This window comes from Epinephelus fuscoguttatus, linkage group LG5 (assembly GCF_011397635.1).
Source record: "Epinephelus fuscoguttatus linkage group LG5, E.fuscoguttatus.final_Chr_v1".
Taxonomy (NCBI): domain Eukaryota; kingdom Metazoa; phylum Chordata; class Actinopteri; order Perciformes; family Serranidae; genus Epinephelus; species Epinephelus fuscoguttatus.
This window is the reverse complement of record NC_064756.1, coordinates 7,560,750-7,583,476: the sequence shown is the minus strand read 5'-3', so window position 1 is coordinate 7,583,476 and position 22,727 is coordinate 7,560,750. Positions and strand designations below refer to the sequence as shown.

The window sequence follows — 22,727 nt, the reverse complement described above, 5'->3', positions numbered from 1 at the left end:
TGGTGCCTACAGTGCCTAAAGTGTATTCACATGCTCCATACGCCTCGAATGGTTGTTCTACCGACTTTGTGGTGTTCATGAGCTTTAAGTTGTAATGTGGAAACACCATGGATGCTACAAAGGTGTGCTGTATTATACTGCTCAAAGCATTTACATAACAGAACAAAGGAAATGGATTAGGTGAGCCATGAAATATGAATCTGGAGTTAATTCTTCATATTACTCTGACATCACATTAATGCAGCACAAGGCTGTGAAGGTAATTGGGACCTCTGCTACTGTCACTGGTCATTGGTCAGGGACATTTCTATAACACTGTATCAAACACCTTCTCTTCATCCATGTACATCACTTTGATGCCAGTTGTTGTTATGGGCACTGGTGCAATATCATAGACCAAACTCTTTTTGAGGCGTTGCCAAGCTCTGCTATTAAACCTCTTGAACCCTTGAACTGTGTTCTTGCAGTTTGTGATGACCTGTAATTGGGATGCCTAATCAATGCATAAAATGAATATTTCATCTTAAATAATGTAAACTTATACATGATGACTGGTAGTGCATTGAAGAGAAGTTTTTAAGGCGGCCAGCACTAGCTGTCAGATGTGAATGTGTTGTAATAGAGTGTCTTGGAGAAACCCACATCACATTTTGCAAAAAGTATCAAACCTCAAAAGGTTCAAAAGGTCAAACAAACAAGACATAACTTGTTAATTAGTGTGCTAATTAGAGGTGTTGGTATACATCTTAACATCTATGGACGGAGCCAGGCTGCATGTTCCCCATGTTTCCTGTCTTTATGCTAAACTTAGCTGACTGGCTGCAGCCTTATGTTTAATGGGCAGATATGAGAGTGGTATCTTCTCAGAAAACAAATAAGAGTATTTCAAAAAACTATTTGTTTAGAGTAGAGTTAAGGGTTTTGAAATGATCAGTTATCAGATTTAAGCAAGTTACAGGTGTGTTGCTTGTCTTTAAACCTTTGCACATTGTGTTGGTAACACTGAAAAGAGTGTGCAGCTCAGGATGATAATATAGCACATCATGTTTAGACTGCATCTTTTTATAAACCACATCATTGATCATCTCAGAGTGATTTAAATCTCATTCAAGGCCAGAGCCTTAGTCAAGGACAATGGCAAGAGTATCTGTACTTCCTATTATTCATAACTTTTGGGGGGCAATGAAAGTAGAGCACCATGAAAAAAGTCACTACACACAATCCTACCATGACATCATTTCTCTGAAGTGGCAGCTAACCACAGAGCTGCTACATTTCATAATATTTTTTATATAGAGTTATTGCTTTGACACACAGATGGGATATTATCATTGCACTGATGCTCCTAACAAACACATTTGACCTGATGATGATACAAAACATAATGTCATTATTTCCAGGTTCTTTCGGTACCCTTTCATCCAATCCCCCCCAGCCAATCCAATCCCTTCAGTTTACACTTCTACTTTCACTTTGACTCTACCGTAACTTTCTCATTCCTTCCCTGACTCCTCCCCACCCCTCCTTAAAGTCACCTTGCTTCCAATGCTCATCAATCTCTGTTGTGGATCCTTCCTCCAGCAGGCCCTATAGGCCCTCCTCCTCTCCCTCAACTCCCTCCACCTCTTTTACCTCTCCTTACCTTTCTTCCAGCTCCCCCTCTGTCTCCTCAGTCCTGTTCCCCACGTCCACACCCCAAGCTGAGAATAACCTCATGTTTATGGGAACGGCACGTTTGATGTCTTTGTCTGATCTTTCTCATACATGATTTACCAGTTTGATGGGCACACCACCGATACAATCTAATAATGAATTTATCAAAAAGGTTATTTTATAGTCGTATCACCTGGATGTAGTTTAGATATTGAACTGATTCCCCAATGACCTTTATGATGTCCATCTTGGTACAATGGGACACAGTCGGGCTGCGTGCTTTCCACCCTGTTGTGATGTGAATAAACACTAACAATCTACAGCCTTGCTATTGGCTCCGTGAGGCTACACTTTCTTCTTAAAGTCTTTTCTTCGATCCTTTGTTTTCCTCCACCGCCTCTCTTCCTCTCTCTCCTCCTTTCATCTCCACCCTCCCTCGCTATCATCCCTCTGCCCTGCCACCTTACGATCTCAGATCACCTCATCTCTCCTCATTCTTCTACCTTCCCTATCTCGTTCCTCCATCTCTTGTTTGAAGTTAGAAGGTTGGATTGGGTGACAGATCTCTTAAAGACTTTCAACTCCAAAGGACTTGAGGCAACGACTCCCACAGTCAGGTTCTAATGGAGAGACAGGAGAAGAAGAAAAAGGGACCAAATAAACTGCAGAGAGAAAAGGAGAGTGAGATGGAGGGAGGCAGATAGCAATTTTGTTTTCTTCTCGCCATCGACTGCCCCAAGAGATGATGAAGGATCTTTGATGTGTGATGTTTCCGTTCTCTGCCTCTCTCACTCGCTCCTTCACTTTCTTTTCTTTGTCCTCTGGTTGTTTCACGTCCTCCCTCTCCTTTGTTTGTGTGGTTATTTATTTCATTCATTCCTTCCGTCTGTCAATTTGCATCAGGCAGAGACACAGGAAAGTGGAGGGTTTGGGGAATAGAAAACTTTTTGCTTTGCTTTCATAAGCAAGGCAAGCCAGAGCTGCTCTCCCAAACTTTAACTTTGGAGCTTTGAAGTTTCTGAAGTTGACACTTAATGGTTCTGGATTGATGTCTGTGCATTCATGTATGCATGACTGTTTGTGGGTAGGTGTTATTACAAGTGGTGTATCCTTGTGGAATCGCTGTCTTGCTCTATCTCGAACAAAGCACACCCCCGTATACACATGTACACACACTCGCAGTGACTTTTTCAGCAGGGTAGAGCTTTGAGCTCGTGCCAAAGTGGATGGTTGTTTGAGTTATTTCCAGTTCTGAGGTTTTGTAATGGACACTGATTCCACCCCTACACACACCCCCATTAAACTCACACACAACAAAGTTTTTCCATCTGTGTCCAGCTGGCGTCTTCCCATGCATAGCAGTGCACCTGTTCTCTCAAGATCTAATCATTTTTCTGACAACATGCCGAACTTTTGTGCCCACTCCATCAACTGCACTAAATTTCATTGTGGTCTGGAAGTTAACTATTTATATCCACCTGACTATTATTGAATTGTCTGAGTGAAGTTATTTGTAATCTTTGGATTTTGGGGGAACCAGCTGCTGGTTGAAATTTGGCTACTAATTGTTTTTTAACTTGTGGGCACTACATATTATCTTGTGTGCACAAGATCTGTATCTTGCACATGCAACCCTTTTTGTTTTGTGCAAACAAGATAAGAATGTTTTCAGGATTCCACAGTCTCTGTAGAAATGATGTCAGAAATCAACTCGTTCTCATTACCAGGATGCCAAATATCAACATTTTGTAACACCCCCCCCCACCCCCCCCCCCCCACCCCACCCTCCCCTCAGTACTGACACATACAACACATTCTCACTCAAACACCATCAGGTATTGACGTCATGGATCTTCCAGGTCCTGATACAATGTGCAAGGTACTGTGGGTGCGTTGGTTGTTGATGTTTTGGGACACCGTGTCAAGTTCTGCCTGTTAAATGAATTGTCTTCTTTCAAAATCGATTCTGTGTTCACAGGAAATTTACCATTAACATACAGTCTCGTTCAAAATAAACACACTACGTCAGTACAACAACGCAAATTGACTTTTTTTTTCCTCCAGCAACAAATGCACGTGATTAAATTTAGGCAACAAAACCATGTGGTTGGGTTTAGGAACAAAAAAACAGGGTTTGGCTTTAGAATCTTATGGAATGCGAACACCGCTCTCCCAGGTTAAAGACAGTGTTTGTTGGACCCATCCACCGCCAGTACTACCCACCTTACTCAGACTTTCGTTGTTTTAACGTTCATTCGTGTCCAGCTGGAATTATTCCAGGGGGGACAAGCCTGTAGCCTGTCTTTTATACAGCATCTTATACCGCAATTTGACATCTTCTCTCTATCTCTCCAACAGGCAGGCATAGGACCTTTCTCAGCTTTGGCTGAGTCCACCTGCACATGTCCAGATTTAAAACAAAATGATTGAAATCAAATTAACATGTACACAACAACAACAGTCAGGTGCACCGTGCTGTCCAAGATGCTGAGTGTGTCTGGAGCAGAGCAGGTCTCTGTCTCCCCGTGCGCAGTAGTGTGAATATTCATGCTATTAAGTAAAGGGAGAAAACATGTCTCTCATTGTTTAATAGCAGCAAAACAATAAGGCTTCATTCATCAAAGAGAGAAACTCGATCTCTCTCCTTCTCTCCCTCTTTTTTCTCTGGCTCAGGTGTGTGGAATGGATCCCTCGTCTCTGGCTGGCTGCAGGAGCAAACCGTTTTGTTTTTGTTTTGTTTTTTTACCGGCAGTGAGATCATAACTTTAAAAAATGTTTGAAAGAAAAGTAACCAAAGAAAATGTGTAATACTGAATATTTCATTTGTTTACAGGGTATTTTGAATTTTGAAACCTGTTTTATTGACCTGTTTGTAATAAATTACTTTTTTTGGACTTTAAACATTTATCTCAGCATTGCAAGTTATTGATAACGAGAGAGTCAAGACTCAAGCCAGCAGCAGCCACATGTAGAAAAGTGGATATACAGTGAATGTCTATACTTATGAGAAATGGCTTAACAACTAAACATTTCTTGCAATTAAACTGGTAAACTGGTTTATAAACAGTGTGCTGTGAGATCTGCCGCTGCGCACCTCACAACTGTGCGTAATAGTCGCGTGTAATGACCGCTACTCCTCGGTTAAACTGCACGTCTTTCATGTTTGTCTCACTGACAGTTGGAGAGCCTACAAACAGGTACCCATTAGGTATGAGCCACTCCATCACAACTGTGCGTAACAGTCGCGTGTAATGACTGCTCCTCGTCCGTTAAACTGCACGTCTTACATGTTTGTCTCACTGACAGGTGGAGAGCCTACAGACAGGTACCCATTAGCTACGAGCCGCTCCGCCACTGACTGTTCTTGTCCTGTCCTCTCCCTCTTCTTTCTCTCCTGTCCTCTCTGACTATCACTAAACTCTGAGCTTAATCATTAGCTTTTAGCTTAGCAGCACTTGTAACTGAGTAGGCTTTTGAACAATGCAGGAGAAATGTTGCAGACAGTTTATATTATCAGCCTGGGCCTGGGGCTTGTTGTAACAGTAAATGGGATGTGTTGTAACGTGTCTGTGTGAGTGTACATCTTACCCCGCGATGCGCGATGTGGGCAGCCGGGTCCAGCCTAGCCCCGTCCGTTGGAAAGAGTGTGGGATATACCACTACTAGGAATGGGAGGGGGGTACTAAATCTTTTAAGATTTAAATAGCACATTATTGCGCTTTTATAATGAGCACCACTTACATTGTGCTTTCAATAAATACTACTGCATTGTTCAAAAATCATTAATTGTGTCTCAAATTATTCTAGAGGAGGACAGCTTTACTTGAGAGGGGGTCATGTCCCCCCCTGTTTGGTAGTCCCTATGCACACCTATACTGACTGCTGTGTTGAAGAGACAGTGTTGTGCATCAGCCACAGTGTATCCACCAGTGTATTCAAAACAGAGGCAGATCTCCTCCCTGAGACAGACATCGAAAACTCTCTGAAAATGCTTTAGAAAACACTGAATGTGGATTGCTGATTAGAATTAGACAGTAACTCTGTAGGCATGCAATGCTAAATGTGAGCCAGTACATGTCATCATGCATTGCTTCTGTTTGGGGCTTGTCAAGTGGTCAGGCTAAAAGTGTCCTTGATATAATAACTCAGTTCTATAGTTACTTTTTATTATTTTCATACCATTTTTAACTGGTAAGGCACAAGATTTATGTTTGAACTTAATATTAGCTATCAGCAGCCTAACACCAAGAAAACTGGTATCCACCTCGCTCTTCAAACACCCACGTCAGCCTTACCCTAGTCACAGGCTCATCCTCTGCATTACAAAGTAGTATTGACATGTGTGGCTACATAATTCTCTCCCTCCTTCTACTCCCTGAGAGAGATCTCCAACTGATATCCCAACCCGGCAGAGGCAGACTCCTCTCAGGCAAGAGCGCCTTGCTGTCTCCCCTTTGAAGCCTGTATGAGGAAGTCACCCACTAGGCAGTCAGATCCCACATGGGCCCGAGCTCTCTTTGAAATACTGAACAGCGAAAAACAGGGAAGAAGCAGCAGAGCATGGGGAGGAGATAGTCTGCATGTGTAAATGTCAGAGGGATTAGTGTGTGTGCATGTGAATGTTTTACACTTGGCACATGATTAATGAGATGTGACGAGATTGAGAAAGAAAATATACGTGATCCCGGTGATAATGCAAGGGCGACGTTTAGGATTAGGAGCACAAGCCAAGTGCAATATGTATTATGAATGTATCCTGGAGACACATTGAAATCATATCTAACTTGTGTGCACAATGCATAGGAACTGCAGGTGCATGGCTCCCCTGTATTTAGGTATGTCCTAACAACCTAACAAGCCAATCAAAGTCAATCCCATCAGTGTTATTCACATCTGCACTACCATCAAACCCACAATCACATTATCCACCCATTGATTCGGAGCACTGACTCAGCACATCGACATGCCGCATATGTGTTAAGCAGCTGTGCGGAATGATCACCAATAGGCCAGATGTTGTATCTCACACCTCAATAGCAGCGAAAATAGACCGGATTGATTAGCGCTCCCATCTGCTGCGCTAGCACGGTGTTAATAAGCAGGCTGCGCGGCGCTCTTCATTAGAGAAACAGGTTACTCAAGGCTAAGTGTTCAAAGGCTGTCCCAGGTTGTATCAGAAGAGCCGAGAGTGAGAGGTGAAGTACGGCCCGATGAGTGTTGGCAACGCTGGGGTGAAGCATAGCCTAAAGCAGAGAGAGAGGAAGGAGAGACAGATATGCTCCGAGACACGCAGACAGACACCAGTGGGCTTGTGCAGTCAATTAAAATGCACGGTAAGGCAGGGTAAATGGTCAAGCATGCTGAAGAGTGGCACAGTCAAGCATTTTTCAGAAGAGGTTAAACAGGTAATGTACGAATGCATTCCAGTGAGTGCTAAGCACAGGGGAGAGCATTCGGCTTTAAAACTTCACAAGCCAAGAATGAATGCAAAAGATACTGCTGTTGTTTCGCAATAAATCACAAGGTGGAGCTGCGACAGAAAAAAAACATCCCTCTAAACTGAGACAACATTATGTAGATTCACATCAGCAGTGTAAAGAGGACAAGACATTTGATTTAATAATGGCACTTTGCAGGATTGCCGGGTAGCACTCAAAGTTAAAATAATAAAAACCACCATCTATCACTGTTACAAGTGCTCTGCCAAAAAAAACTACACCTTTAACACATTTCTATGATAAAAAGAGAAGGATTAACAGAGGAATAGCAGAGCTAAAGTAGTAGGAGGTCATGCCCATGGAAAAAAAACATCAATCCACTGGTGGAGTTCAAGTGTGAATGTGTGTGTTTTCCCATTTGTCCAAGTGTGGGCTGGTGCGTGAGTGTGTGTGCTTCTTTTTTGTTTATTTTTCTCTCACCTGAATGGATGTAAAAATAATCACTGTCATGTACCTGAGGAAAAACAGACATGCCCAACAAAGACTTTGTGGGTTTCTCCTTACGGGATTTAAAAACAAAGGGGACAATGGACGGTGCTGCATCAGAGAATAATCTGTACACGTCTACCAATTTGACACACACATCATCGCCCCTATTTAAAACCCTATATACCCAAAAAAAAAAAAAAGGCCAGTTACATCACCATCAGTGATTAATTTTGTGTCAATCAGTCTGCTGTCTCCAGCACACTGTAAGTGTTTCCACTCCACATTAGAATGACATCAGTTCAGTAGATTGTTTTTTGGATCAAGGAGCTTTGTATTCCCTCAGGAGGACTGAGGCCAAAATGGTTTTCAGTGTTGTCAGCCTTTTAGTTGTTCTTTGTGCAGGATAATGGCATAAAGGCTGTTTTAACGTCCTTCCATTAGGAGTACATTGATTGTTTCTTTTTGTTTCTTTTTTGATGCAGTGACACCACATCACAAGAGCATTTTAAGATATTAGAGGTGCTGGTAGATGAATTTTGTCACCTTTAGACAGAGCCAGGCCAGCTGTTTCTCCCTGTCCCAGTATTTATGCTAAACTAAGCCAACCAACTGCTGGCTGTAGCCACAGGGGGATTATGAGACAATGGGCCCTTGGGCACAGATATGGAGCAGGACAATTTGTGGTGGTTTTGTGTCTCTTTGAGGCAATTTTGTGTCCCTTTGTGGTTGTTTCGTGTCTCTGTGAGGCCATTTCATTTGTTATGTGCCTCTTTGGCGTAAACGTGTGTCTCTTTACTGGTAGTTTTGTGTCTGTTTGAGGTAAAATTGTGTCTCTTTGTGGTAATTTTCTTTTCAATTTTGTCTCATTTTGTGTCTCTGTTTTCGTTTTGTGCCTCCATGTGGTTGTTTTGTGTCTCTTTGAGATTGTTGTGCTTTTTTGGTCAATTTGTGCGGCTATTTTGTGTCTCTTGTGGTTGTTCTATGTCTCTTTGTAGTTGTTTGTGTCTCTGTGAGGCCATTTCATGTGTTATTGAGGCAATTTTGAGTCTCTTCAGTCATTTTGTGTCTCTTCGTATTTATTTTTTGTCTTCTTGTGCTTGTTATGTGTCTCTTTGGGGTAAATTTGTGTCTCTTTATTGGTAGTTTTGTGTCTCTTGTTTGTTATTTTGTGTTTCTTTATGGTTGATTTGTGTCACTTTTATGGTTGTGTTGTGTCTTTTTTGGTCATTTTGTGTCTCTTTGTGGTTGTTTTGTGTCTCTCTGAGGCAAGTTTGTGTATTATTAGGGTAAATGTGTGTCTCTTAAATGTAATTTTGTGTCATTTTTGGTCATTTTGTGTCTCTTTGTATTTATTGTTTGCCTCCTTGTGACTGTTGTGTGTCTTCTTGTACTGGTGTTGTGTCTCTTTGTGGTTGTTTTGCCCACTTTCTGTAGTTAGTTCCTGGGCATCTCTTTGTGGTCTTTTTGGGTCTCCTCCTTGTCAGTACAAGTTATTGTGAATGACATTTTGTGGGGAAAGTCGAGGTGGCCCCTGACTCGTGCGGGACGGGCCTGTTCAGTAGGCTGTAGCTTCATATTTAGTGTACAGAGTGGTATCAATGTTCCAATTTTACTCTCAGCAAGAAAGATTCCTGAAGTGTCACACGACTTCTTTGAAAGTTGATAACCACGGCAGCTGTGCAGCATGATATTTAAATGATTATTTAGAACATGTATGACTTTCTGGGGGCGGCACGGTGGTGTGGTGGTTAGCACTCTCGCCTCACAGCAAGAGGGTTGCCGGTTCGATCCCGGGCGTGGGAGCCCTTCTGTGCGGAGTTTGCATGTTCTCCCCGTGTCAGCGTGGGTTCTCTCCGGGCACTCCGGCTTCCTCCCACAGTCCAAAGACATGCAGATTGGGGACTAGGTTAATTGGTAACTCTAAATTGTCCGTAGGTGTGAATGTGAGTGTGAATGGTTGTCTGTCTCTATGTGTCAGCCCTGCGATAGTCTGGCGATCTGTCCAGGGTGTACCCTGCCTCTCGCCCGATGTCAGCTGGGATAGGCTCCAGCCCCCCCCGCGACCCTCAGCTGTGCAGCATGATATTTAAATGATTATTTAGAACATGTATGACTTTCTGGGTCCAAAAACATGTCCATTAACAACACTCTTCTTTTCTCTTTTTCTCTCTCTGACAGATCTGTGACAAGGAGTGGCACTACTACGTCATCAACGTAGAGTTCCCGGTGGTGACGCTCTATGTGGACGGAGTGACCTATGACCCCTACCTGGTGACTGACGACTGGCCCATCCACCCCTCACAGATTGACGTGCAGCTCACAGTCGGTGCCTGCTGGCAAGGTAAGTGGGCACAGCTGAGTGGCGATGATGATGATGATGATGATGATGATGATGATGAGGTGGTGATAATGAAAGGGGGAAGCCTGTGACTAAAATAAAAGTTAAATGTAAAAGATGAGGTATACTGGGCATTCTGCTGATGAATATAGCGTCCATGTGACCAAGTTCAACAATATGAATAATGTTTTTTCTGAAGTACTATTATTCACTGAGTGTGGAACATGTTCTTTGGCCTTGAATGAACAATGTTATTAAGAAGAACATTTAGTCTGCCGTTGACAAATGATTGAACCAGCGTGAATGAAGGCACACAATTAAACTGTCCTCTAAACTGATAGCTGCCACTAATTGCACAAGAGGAGAAGAAAGGGCACTTTTTCACACAGTACAGCTTACCGTTGATTTGATAGCCCAAATGAGACTGCTCAGCGATGCTTAGCCTCAGATAAAGAGTCAAGATATCTTTTTGTGCCGGAGCAGGAGCAGGTCATCTTGTGTCGCTTTCATCTGTGGCAGTGAACCCCTCCTCCTCCTCGTCTTCCTCCTCCCCTCCCAGTACTTTCGTTTGACACTGCAAGCCTTTAGTAGGATTAAAAGGGCCTTGAATAGTAAAAGGAGTTCAGAGACTATTTCAGCGTTTTTTTTCCAGTTGTGGGCTAATCCTTAGTAAAGACTTGTAAAGGTGATCCTGAAATCTGAACATTAGCCACAGCAGATTGCCTTTTCAAAGCGAGGAGCTTTAAGTTTCCAGCTTGTTGATTGCAAACATGTTGCAAAGATGAGCTCATTCATTATCTAACTGGCTCCAGAAGCCTCGGCTCTGAGTGTGTTTGTAGAGCAGTGGTGAAAAGAAATTCAACATTTGCAGAGTTGTGGCAGTGGGTTTATCTTTGCCTTTCTGTTGCACTGCTGAATGGCCTTACAAACAGGACAACGTGATTGTGTGCAAATGGATGACAGGGTAAATAAAAAAGATTTGTCAGCTCCAAACAGTGTGGCGGCAGACAACTGTGATATTTTGTCCATATTTAATTAAATTCCATGATATAATTTCACGGTTCATAACATTTAAGTGGTCAGTCAGCGTTGTCGCATGGAAATAAATTCTGTCCTGACCACAGCAAATGAACATAATTTAGAATTATCATATTTCAGATAGTTATCCAAAGAAAGCATTCTAGCGTGGTGTGACAAGGTTTTAGGGTTTCAGTCTATGAAGTCTGTAATTAAACCTGCCTCAAACTGCCATTGGGGGCGGCTAACACACATGAATCAGTTTTTATTAGCAGGGCAGTTTTAGTGTCCAAAGATGGCGCACAATAAATTCTACTTCAGAGGCTATTCATACCTTAAGAAAAAAAAACATTTTGGTCAAATGTAATCAAATTTGAAGTATGGATTCTTGAAAGTGTCAGTCCAATATAATCAGACTAGTCTGACTCTAATATATTGAAGCTGTTGCTTGGTTGAGAGGTGATGGCAGTGACAATGTCACAATAACTGTGTACTGTGAATAATGAGTTACTCCAAAATGATGCTTTCTGCCTCTGCGTTACCTTGAGGCTAAGTTTAGTCATCTTTCACACCAAATGTGTTTGGTTCAGTTCCGACATTCTCGGATATGCTGGACAATTTGATTTGGTTTGTTTAGGCTGGTGTGAAAGCTGTCAGTCAAACTCTGGTGCTGACTAAACAACCACGTGGCTGACAAGTCTGTTGCATTGGGAAACATGGTTGGACAACAATGTTGTTGTTAAGGGGGTGAAAGGTCCAACTCCCAAGTTGTCAAATACTGACACATTGCCATGCCCTTCTGCATCCAATATTGATGCGCAAAGCTCCCTTTGGCGTGATGAGACCCACTAGATTTTCAGCTAACGCTCTGAGGAACTGACATAGTATAAGGAGTGAGAAAATCCACGCGGGGAGGTAGTCAGGGTGGTGGATTGGTTGAATAAACACAGGACTTTGACCCAGGAGACCGCTGTTTGTGTCCCATGTAAAACCAAGAGTAACATAAGTACATCAAGTACAACGTATTTACGTCACGTTATATAACACTGAACCATAACCCCATAGCAAACATACTTGTTTCAACCCAAACCCGGCACCTGGGCAGTGACTTGCTGTGTCAGACACTGACAAAAAAAGCCGTCCTTTAACATCAGCATAATACACGGTCGCCATTGTAGTTTAACGGTGTGGCATCGGAGGAAACGCGGCATGACAAGAACAAAAGTTAAGGTGGCGAAAGTCCGAGTGGGGCGGTCAGCCGTGACTTCTGTCTGACTGCTGAGTGTGGCCTCTTCCTGTCTGTCCTTTCAAAGTAAATTCCCACATGGTTCAGTCATATACAGTAGGTTTTGATTTATTTTGACAAGGCGCAGCTCCTAATAGAGTTTCACTTTTTTTCCTGAGCGACCAATGAAATCTTCCTGACTAATGACGATACTGGTTGACTAACGTTTGGTCGACTATTAGTTGGCAGCGCTCCAAATGTCCTTGGCTGTTTAAGACCTCCATTGCTCACATTAAAATGTTTCAGGAGGTTTCATCTTGATATCAAATACCCAGTCTTTTGGAAAGCCCTTAATTATGTGTGAATATATGCACTGTATGTGTTAGTGAGTGTGGTGGTGCTTATAGGGTGTCGCTCCCAGGAAAGATGTGTCTGCACCATAATAAACAAGACTACACCACCAGGGGAAACTGCTAGATTGCATTGCTCATTAAGATGCATGCAATGCACTTGTTAGAGTGACTTCCAGCAACAACAAAGCTGTGAATTACCCAGCTGTAAAGTCTGCATTTGCACTTCTCTCCTATCCTCTGATAGAAGGGTTGCCCCCACCTGTCCTTCTTCCCTCACCTCTAAGAGTAAGTGCTGGCTGTGCAGTTTTCACACAGTCAGCCTATATTTACCCTCTGACCTGGCTCCAAGTGTTCATGTCCAGAAGTGTGGAACAGTCAAGTGGTGAAGAGCAACACACTCATCTCACCTCATTCTTCTTTTTCCTCGACTGTGTAATCACACGCTGCTGCTCTGCCTCTCTGACTCCCCTCATCGCAGCAGCAAGCATGCAGGAAGAAATATTGAAGATCACATGCAAGCACAAATTGAACCATAAATATCTGTGTGTATACAGTATAATGACTAAACGCAGGCGCACAGGCGCTGATACAGGTACACTCACAATAAATCACAAAGTAAATGAGAGACTATCTTACACTTAAGTAATGATCCTATTTCCAGTTCACCCATGCCTCTCCGGTATCATCTGTTGCTCCTCTGGAAATAACGCAAATAAAGCTGAGGAGAAGGGAGAGTGAGGATCTATAGAGCCACGAGCGCTGCACAGAACGAGCAAAGAGAGCTGACACCACGTAAAAACCAGTCTCTGTAAAGTGGAATGATCAGCGGTTTTATCACCCATATCATTCTCGCTCCGCAGCGTCTCGCTAATCCCCTCTCCTCTGCGTCTCTGTCTGGGACCCTTAATGGTTTCTCTGGCTAAAGCCTAAATTGATAACATCTGTCAGGGTGGGACCGAGCGCATAGGTGGACATCTAGAGAGAGGGCAGGGAAAAGGGAAGAAAATAACTGCGTTGACGAAGGAGTGCAGGTGAGGCATAAAAAACAGGAAAGAATATGTTTGGGATAGTTTGGTATCCAAATGGGATCTTGTGGGTTTATTAGGTAGTTACGCAGCTGTCCAAAGCTTGATAGGATAAGTTCAGGAACAGACTTTAGTGAACTGTCAGTTATTGGCACAACAGAAAACTAAGCATGAAAAGAACATCAACAAGTATTTTTTTCTGCTTGTTTCTCTTGTTTCAGCAATTTAGTAGCAGGTGCATGAGGACATACAGTGCCACACAAGCATGCTGAATACAAAGGGAGAGTGGTGATGGAAAGGCACAGATAAGGAGGAGAGTTCAGGTGTGAGGACTGACCCTTTGAGGAGGTCCCACCACCGGACGCAGACTGTCCAATCATAACGTAGCATTGGGCCGGTTCAGACCAGGATCTGACAACAACACAGCTGAGCTCTACTGACTCTAATGCAGTCGTTTCAGGCTGGTTTTGTGGATTTGGAGCTAAATGTTGTGCCTGGGGCACATCGTGTATTAATGATACTCGTTACCTGGAGAGATTAGAAAAAGATATACATTTCTTTCCTGTTCCAAAACCAAAATCAGACCCTGAAAAGTGTAGGGTTAGCTAGCTAGCTACTGAAGATATAGCCTACTGAATGTATACACATGCTGCTTTTGCTTTGTAATGATTATAACAGTGAAACAAAGACCGACCCTGCTGTACAGGAACCAGTGAAGGGAAGCAGGAAAACTTGACTTCCCCCCGGAGATCCCTGCCCATCCAGCGGCAGATGTCCGGGTAGTGGCAGCAGCACGGCGGTGAAGCCAAACACCGTTCATCTGCACACACTGATTCAGCATTGGCGATCACCAGTGTTGTGGAGGTTCACTTTTACACTGTGGTCTGTAGCCTATAGTTCGGCTTTAGCTTCTAACTATCTTTGTCTTTTTAACCTGTTGTTGCTGCTGAGTCAGTTTGACATCCTGGATATATCCTTCAAACACAGACTGTAGACCCCTCTGTCTGCTTCTCTCTGGAATCACTCTTTCATTTTTCCAAAATATGATCGTATTTCTTTAGGAAGTACTGTTGTAATTTGGGCTCCATGCTTACTCCAACAGCTTGTTGGACCATCACAAAGGGGCAGGGCTTAGCAAAAAGTCAATTCTTAAAGCTGCCCCCATATTTGCATCTTCCCAGTCAAAGCCAAGAAAATATTGGCGTCGCACATTTCTGCAAACCATGGATATGTTACATTGTACGTTTTATACATACCATAGCAATGTTTTTGTTAAGGGGGTGAAGTAGTATATGAGCTGACTTTGTCATTGGGTATTGGAGGAGATGGTGTCACCAGGACTGCAGACCAGTGTCTGAGACCAACAAACTATTTGGTTTTAGCGAGTCATCATCATGTTTCTTTTTAGTCACCAAACATGGTTGTTTATTAGCATCCCACCACTGTGTTTCCACTGGGGATACCACCACGACAAGTGTTTGTTTTATACAGAGACATCACTGACTTTCCTACTGGAATAGTGTCATAAAATGTACCTAATCTAGACATTACTGTATTTTTAGCCAAGCTTGTGCCACCAAAAGTGAGTATTTTAAGCCAAAACAGATCCGTTCCTAACGTAAACAAGTAGTTTTGTGTCTGAACCTAACCCCACATTAACCATAGCATTATTGAAATGTGAAGTTTCAACATATTTGCTACAACATACAACTGTAACCTATCCCTGGTTTGTTAAAATGTACCATGCCAACATTAATTCTGGTGATTGGGTTGCCAGTCAAGAAAAAGGCTTCATCAGTCTTTCATTTTGGAAGGCAGGCAGGCAGATGACAGACTAGAAGGTTGATATGATCTGGGTATATCACACAACCAGTCAGATTCTGCTACACAGGCAATAAGGGAGCTCTTTTCCAGATGGCCACAGCGCACAATGTAGCTCCAGTTTAGTAACTGCAGGGATGATTCTAATTTATATTTTCACAAAGCACCGTAGGGCATGATAAAGTGTTTCCAGTAGTGGTCAGCCGTGTCTCCACCTGCACTGACTAAGCTTTTCAGACCCTGGATACATCACTTAGGGCAGTGATACATGTGCCTGCATCATCCACAGGGAATTACCTGGTCAAGGTTGGGAACGTCTGATGAAGTGTAGCTGAGGGGTTTTGAATTGAGGATTCCCCCAGCTCCAGTTACTGTAGAATATTGCAGAGTATTTCTTCAGCCACCAACTGGATTTCCTGGTTCTCCTCCAGCAACTGAATGCATCTGGGAGGCTGCTCAATGCATACTCAGGAGCCAGGACATACTGTTACATTTACCTAATGTGGGTCATACTCAAGCCAGATAGAAAGGTCAAGAAAGGCATGTACAGGATGCAGAGGGGGTTAGAGGTCAGTTTAGAGCAGCATGGGAGCTACTGTCCTGTTTCTCATAATGTAAAGGTCCCAAATGCATCGTCATCGGAGTTATTGAGTGCTCTACTTTCCATGCTGGTGATGCTTTTAACAATAGTCAGGCTAAAAAGCAGTGAGATGATTGGACCACTTCCCTCATTTGCTGTATCTACTGGTGAGGTGGAATTATAGGCTACAATAGCAAGTAGCAGCTTTCCTATATGGTCAGTAGACGCACATACACAGGATAATGAACTGATGCCATGACATTATTCTGATGGCTCATAATTCCGAAGCCCCAATACCCTGGAAAAATATCCCATTGGCCCGAAATGCTGTTTGTCCAATAACATGTTATCCACAAAACAAACGGCCATTAATCTGAAGAGCTGTTTCTCCGAAAATATGCCACACACTCTCCCAAACAGAAGCACATGGACAATTCTATCGGAACGACGCTGATGCACCTTTAACCACCTGCCCTACTATGCCTCTGATTGGCTTACCTTTATCTTCTTATCCTAACCTCTTATCCTATTCCTATCCAATCCCACTCCTCATGCCTAAACCTAACCAACCCAATCAACAGTGGCAACGTATGCTAGCCAAAGTTATAAGGTCCGATGATGTCATTCTGCATAATAATTAGCCATGTGCTTCTGTTTCAGTGAGTGCCATCTGAAAAAATGGCCCTTTAGAGGTTTTAGGAGGGATACCAGGGTGTTAAAGGGTTTTGGTTCAAAGGAACTTTTTGTGACTTCGGAATATTGGGCTGTCGAAACAATGGACAGTCCCCAATAAGCTCAGTGAATGCGTACAAAGCAACTGACTACTGTACGCACAATCTCAATGGTGAAGTCAAGAAAAGAATGCTAAAAGCCATTCTTTGCCGCTTGCCTCAAACAATCACTTGGGAGCAGTGGTTTACAGAGGGGCTAAACAGATGCATTGATAGAGAGACAGGAAGACTGCTTCTTAGTAAAAACCTTATCTTCACTATATCTTCGCTTTGCTCCATCCTCCTTTTAATCTATGAATACGTTTTACTGTGTGAGGATTATTTTTTATAACAAATGTCATTAGATGAAGGGGCTGTTCTGTACTTTCAGTACGTTGGTGGATTACAGTCAGAGCTGGAGCCAAGCAGTGAGAAGGGAAGAGGTAGTGAGGAAATAAAGGTGAAGTTGTGCTACCCAGAGCTAGTAACCTTTCGGCTAATGAGTGGTTCTGAGACTTTTCTGGCTGGTACTGGCCTTTACGGAGTTCCGAGAACATGCTTTAAATGTGTTGACTTTTTCCTTACCTTTATCTCGCCTGGATGGGCTGGCTGAGTAACACTTGCACTTTTACAGCAGCACCCTGCTGCTTAGTCACAGAGCGGAGGCACAAAACATGCATCTTAAGGCCAATTATAGCCATAATTTGGTCATCAGGATTATAATTAGAAAGAGGATAAGGTCACTGTTAGCTTGATGATCTTGTAGTGTGTAAGGGACTTAGATGTGCCACATACCAACAGAGACAAGCATGAATTGATGGTAATTACTGTAGATTAACCCTAACCCCCAAAACAAATATCTACGCAAGGTTTCTGTGACCCATTATAATGATTGTTAAGACTGGGTGAAGGGTCACTGCGTTTGCTCTGGTAGATACTTTAATGTCTTGTTGTACAGTAGGTTTTGTTGTTGTGCTTAAAGCAACATGGGTGGATAAACACCAAAGCAAATACTGCTTCTAGCCAATAGTGTCACCACAAGCCTCAAATAAACTTGTGCTTTAAATTTCAGAAAGGCCTCTCATAAACTGTTTCACTGTATGTGTGTGTATGGTTGTGTGTGTAGGTGGGGAGGTGACCAAGCCACGGTTCACTCAGTACTTCCGGGGCAGCCTGTCCGGACTGACCATTCGACCGGGGAAGATCGAGAGTCAGAAAGTCATTTCCTGTCTGCAGGCCTGCAAAGAGGGACTAGACATCAACTCCCTCGAGAGTCTGGATAAGAACATAAAGGTAGGTATTTATTCATCAATCTTTTAAAAAAAAAAAAAAAACGTATCCTTTTTATTGATTTGTCTACAGAGATACAGTACACTCTTACATAGAAACAGGTCCCATTAGGTTCATCCTAACATTTCCAAGTTTTTTGTGCAGCTACACCTGCTGTATTTCGTTTTTAGAGTCCTCAGCCAATGAATATTGAAACTCCAGGGTAGAAAATAAGTCAAATTTTCAATAATTAAAACAAATAAATTGTCATGGCTGTGGTTTACATTGTCCTATGGTTTCTATTGTCTTTCCTCCCTTTACTTAATTGCTTTTTGAAGTTGTTTCTAGGAATACCTCATGTAGGTGGGAAATCTAAGGGAACAGAAAATGCTCAACTATATACATTAAATGAAAAACTTCGAGAGCATAAAAAAGGTTGAACAGAGCCTGCAAAAGTAAACAAGTCCAACCTCTACCTAGACAGCAATATTATCTTTATCCTAGTCTTTTTCAAATTGTTCTTCATTGATCCATGTCCTGTATGTAAGATTCTCCATCACCTGAATATCGTCTATGATGGTCAGCCATTGTTGGTGATGTGGAGCATCATCTTTGTAATTGCTTTCTTGGCCAAATATTGAACGATTCTTGTGCACCTTGTCCTCCATATGCCCCAAGTACAATACAATACATGTTTGTGGGATTCTATATCCCAAGAGCTCAAAAAGAACAGAATGTATACCATCCCAGAAGGTTGGATTTTCTGTTCAGTCATTTTTACAATTCAGTTTTCATTTGGATTAAACAAATGTTATATAACGTGGTGACAATTGGAACATTAGTGAGCCTTGGAGGTGCTGGTTGGTGTATTTTGTTACCTTAGCCAGGCCAGCTGTTTCCAGTCTTTATGCTAAGCTAAGCTATGTGCCATAGCTTCATATTCACAGTTCACACGTGACAGTGGTATCAATCTTGTCATCTAACTCTCGGCAAGAAAGCATATTTGCCAAAATGTTTAACTATATCTTTAAATTCAATCTCTGACATGTTCAAGTTGTTTTTCTAACAACATTCTCACTCCGACCTCATCACATATTGATGTTTTGGTCATGGACATTCCACGTCCACATATGATGTGCAGTGTAGCCTAGGTGCATTTGTTGTTGACGTTCTGGGACAGTGTCAATTTCTCTTCTTTCAAGATACATTTCCGTTATCAAAAGGAAATTTAACATTTAAATACAGTCTCTTTCCAAATAAATCCACTATGCCGGTACAACACCGCAAATTGACATTTTTTTCCTTCAACAACAAACACTTGGATTAGGTTCAGGCAACAAAAGGAAGTGGTTAGGTTTAGCAAAAAGAACAGGGTTTGGCTTTAGAATCTTACGGGACATGAACATCGCTCTCTTGGGTGAAAGTCAGTGTTTGTTGGAACCACCCGCCCCACTCGGACTTTCGCTGCCTTAACTTTTGTCCTTGTCCCGCTGCATTTCCCCCTGACACCAGCGGGCACCGTTAAACTATAAAGGCAACCGACTGTGTATCATGCCAACGTTAAAGGATACCCGTTTCGTTGGTTTCTGATGCCACAAGTCACTGCCCAAGCGGATGTTGATGACTTCAGAGTGAGACAGTGCTCACTATACTGAGTATACATTCAACATCCTCTCTGGTGTGTGCACATGCACAGAAACACAGAGTTTGATCCCAGTCGACACAAAAACACTTCCTCTTTAAACTACCACAGCTAAATCACCACTTGGTTTCCTTGAAACTCCTCAGACACCTCCCACCCCTCTTTCAGCAGCTCAGCTAATCCATCTCCCTGCACTGTGGAAGATAGAGGGCAAACAAGATGGATAGGGGTTTGTGTAGACTCAAAGCCGGCCCCCTATCCACCCATCCTCAGCTCCTTTAACTCTTACCCTGTCTTTCTATCTTCAGTCTTCTTGTCTCCCATCACTTCTGCTGCTCAATCTGTAGAGCTCCTTGTGCTGTGTTGCAGCAAAGAGATCCTTGCCAGTCTTTTGAGAAGACAAGGTAGGATGAGGAAAGAAGAGGAGAGGAGGACAACCTCTCTAGAGCCAGTGTAGTTTATCTTTTGAGAGCTATTTCATTTTCTTCTTAGCTGCACACTCGTCTGGCTCCCTTAAGTCCACGGGAAGCTTAAGGACAGTTTAGCCAAGCAGGTGCAGGACTGGCACAGCACAATCAGAGGAGAATAACAGGGAGGGAAGGAGAGACGGTGGGAGGTTGAGGCAGATAGACGAGAGGTATAGCGACAGAGAACAGAAGATGAGAGGAGACAGCAAGAGAAGGGAAGGTGTGAATGGGAAAATGACAGGGGAGAGGGAGTGCACGGAGAGCCCCGTGGAGTGCCGAAGTACCGTCGCCCTGCTGCTGAGAGCCAGTTTTAGGAAATGGGAGACACTCAGTGCACTCTGCAGTTCTAGCAGGAGACCACTAAACCCTCTTTAAAGTAACAAGGGCTTCAAATCCCTGCCATCAAACTCTGCAGGAAAACACACACCTCTGTCAGACTGTACTTGTGAGAAGAGTCCACTGACTGTTTTTTCCTCTCTTGGTTTAAAGGGCCATGCCAGTGTTTTCTTCATGAATACACACATTTCCTTTTATTATTATGCTACTGTTTTCCTTCCTGTCATCTGTGCAGCCGCTGTCTTCCACTGATTTCCGTACAGAATGAAAATCTGTTTGCAAAGGCTCGAGACTACCTTAAAATAGGTGATCCATCACAGTGAACATGTTGCTTTTAGTCAAAGTGACGTTGCTGTTGCATGGTAATGCAGCACAAACATGATGTTCACTTTGATGGATTACCTGATTCAAGCAAGTTTCAAGTCTCAGCAAGCTGAGGTTCATACTGTACCAGTACACAGTGAAATGAATAGAAATCAATGGCTGACTGAAGTGGTTGACTAAAATTTGGGGTTGTCCCTGCATGCTTTGGACCTTTTAACCAGTGCAATTACAATTACAGCATTTACAAGAGGACCAGATCAAATGCCTTGTGCGAGAAAGCTGCTCCTGATTGGTCAGAATTTCCATGTGGGAAAAATCCAGGAAGTAGACAAAACGTTGAAGAAGAGTACACTAGCAAGATAAAGGTGACACTTTCTAATGTCACAATGGAGGGACAACTACGCAGGTTGATTTTAGCGCTGCTCATCGTGGACTATATTGCTGTCATTGTTCATTTTAGTCAAACCATACAGTTTGAAAACGAGGCACGGCTCCAACTAGAAAACAATGTTTTGATGCATTGGATGTGCTGAATGTGCATATTAAGGCAGTACAGGAGGAGGTGCACATTAATAATCCTCCAGGACTGTAACATGCTCATGTTTAACCCAAACAATGTGTCATGTGACTGCAGTTGCTTCACATCCAGGTCGGAACACGCTTTCACCACAAACGAACCGCACCAGAGTTCATTTGAAACCGGACTGAGACCACCTCTTGAAGAAGGTCTCAGTCTGGTTGTTTTGGTGCACACCTGAGTGTGATTGCTGTGTTCACACCTGCCCAATCGAACTGCACTTAAGGGGCAAATGAACTTCAGTTTGATTGAACTGAACCAAACAGGGCAGGTGTGAAAGCACCTTAAACACCTCTGTTAAACTGGTCCAGTATTAAATGAGAGTGCTGCAGCTGACAGCCACAAAACAGACTGCGATGTAACCACTCGGGTCATGTTCGCACTGTCAGTTTACATCCACTAAAAGCGCTTGTTTTTGTCACTGATTACATGTGTCTGGCGACATTCTGGAAAGCATCCTTAGAGAAAAAAACCTGTTTGTTAAAGAGTAAGATCCTGTTTGTTTATCCAGAAACTGCCTGTAAATCACCTCTGACAATTCAACAGGACTCCATTTAAATAAACAGTAATTTAAGCATATATAGGTCAGCATATTCTCACATTTAACTGCGTTAAGTAAGGATTTATTGCAATCAAACCAGAGTTGGTGATTGCTGGAACAGTGAAAAGAAGAAAAGATGTTTTTTGTGAGTGTTATGTTGCTTCCATCAACATTAAATGAAGTGTGTTTTCCAGTTATAAAATTACTGTTTACTTAAATTGAGGTTTTGGTGTTTTTAGTTAAACAGTTTTTTAACAAAAAGGCCTTTCCATGTAGGAACCATTACGAACATAAATTGATGGGACAAACATGCCCCTTATTGTTGCATTGCAATCTGTTTCCCCGTTGCAGCAGTCTCTCGATACTGGGCCAATTACAAAAATTGTCGTTTCCATTAGTCAGAGAAAAAAACATGGTAAACTAGGGTCCAGGTTGAAAAGAGTTTTTAAAAAAAAAATTAAAATCACACTTTGTGCCACCAGGTCAAGATAACAGATGGTAGGGGTTTTTTTTGTTTTGTTTTTTGTTTTTCAGTTTAATAAAGGACATACCAGGGGTCCGTTTCAGAAAGGAGGTTCAGAAAACTCTGAGCCTAACCCTGAACTCTGAGTTGAGTAACTCTGAGATGGGAAACTCTGGGTTACGGGTTTCAGAACAGGTGATTTCAATCGGTTCAATCAACACAGAGTTTGTTCACTCTGCATTAAGTGCATGCACCACGACTTTAAAAAGCCGTCATCAATGGAGCCCCGATACCACGATTCACCATGGCGACAAGCTACAAGAAAAGGTCTGCATTTTTTTTAATGCGCTCATACAGCGAATTTGAAGCTGTTTTCAGGAAGAAGAGTAACACGGCTGCAGCAGCGAAGGAACGGGAGTCGGCGTGGGAGAAAATTACTGCTCGAGTCAATGCAAAAGT

The 22,727-nt window shown here is 42.7% G+C and overlaps 1 protein-coding gene across 1 annotated transcript in view; it reads left to right on the top strand.

Moving 5' to 3' along the window:
- The window catches only part of LOC125888249 (calsyntenin-2-like), a 377,475-nt gene that overhangs the window by 300,854 nt on the left and 53,894 nt on the right, over positions 1–22,727 (top strand). Inside the window, exons 9-10 of the mRNA XM_049575486.1 lie at positions 9,759–9,921; positions 17,776–17,942. Of these exons, the coding sequence (XP_049431443.1) occupies positions 9,759–9,921; positions 17,776–17,942 (330 nt within the window). The remainder of the gene's footprint in view (positions 1–9,758; positions 9,922–17,775; positions 17,943–22,727) is intronic.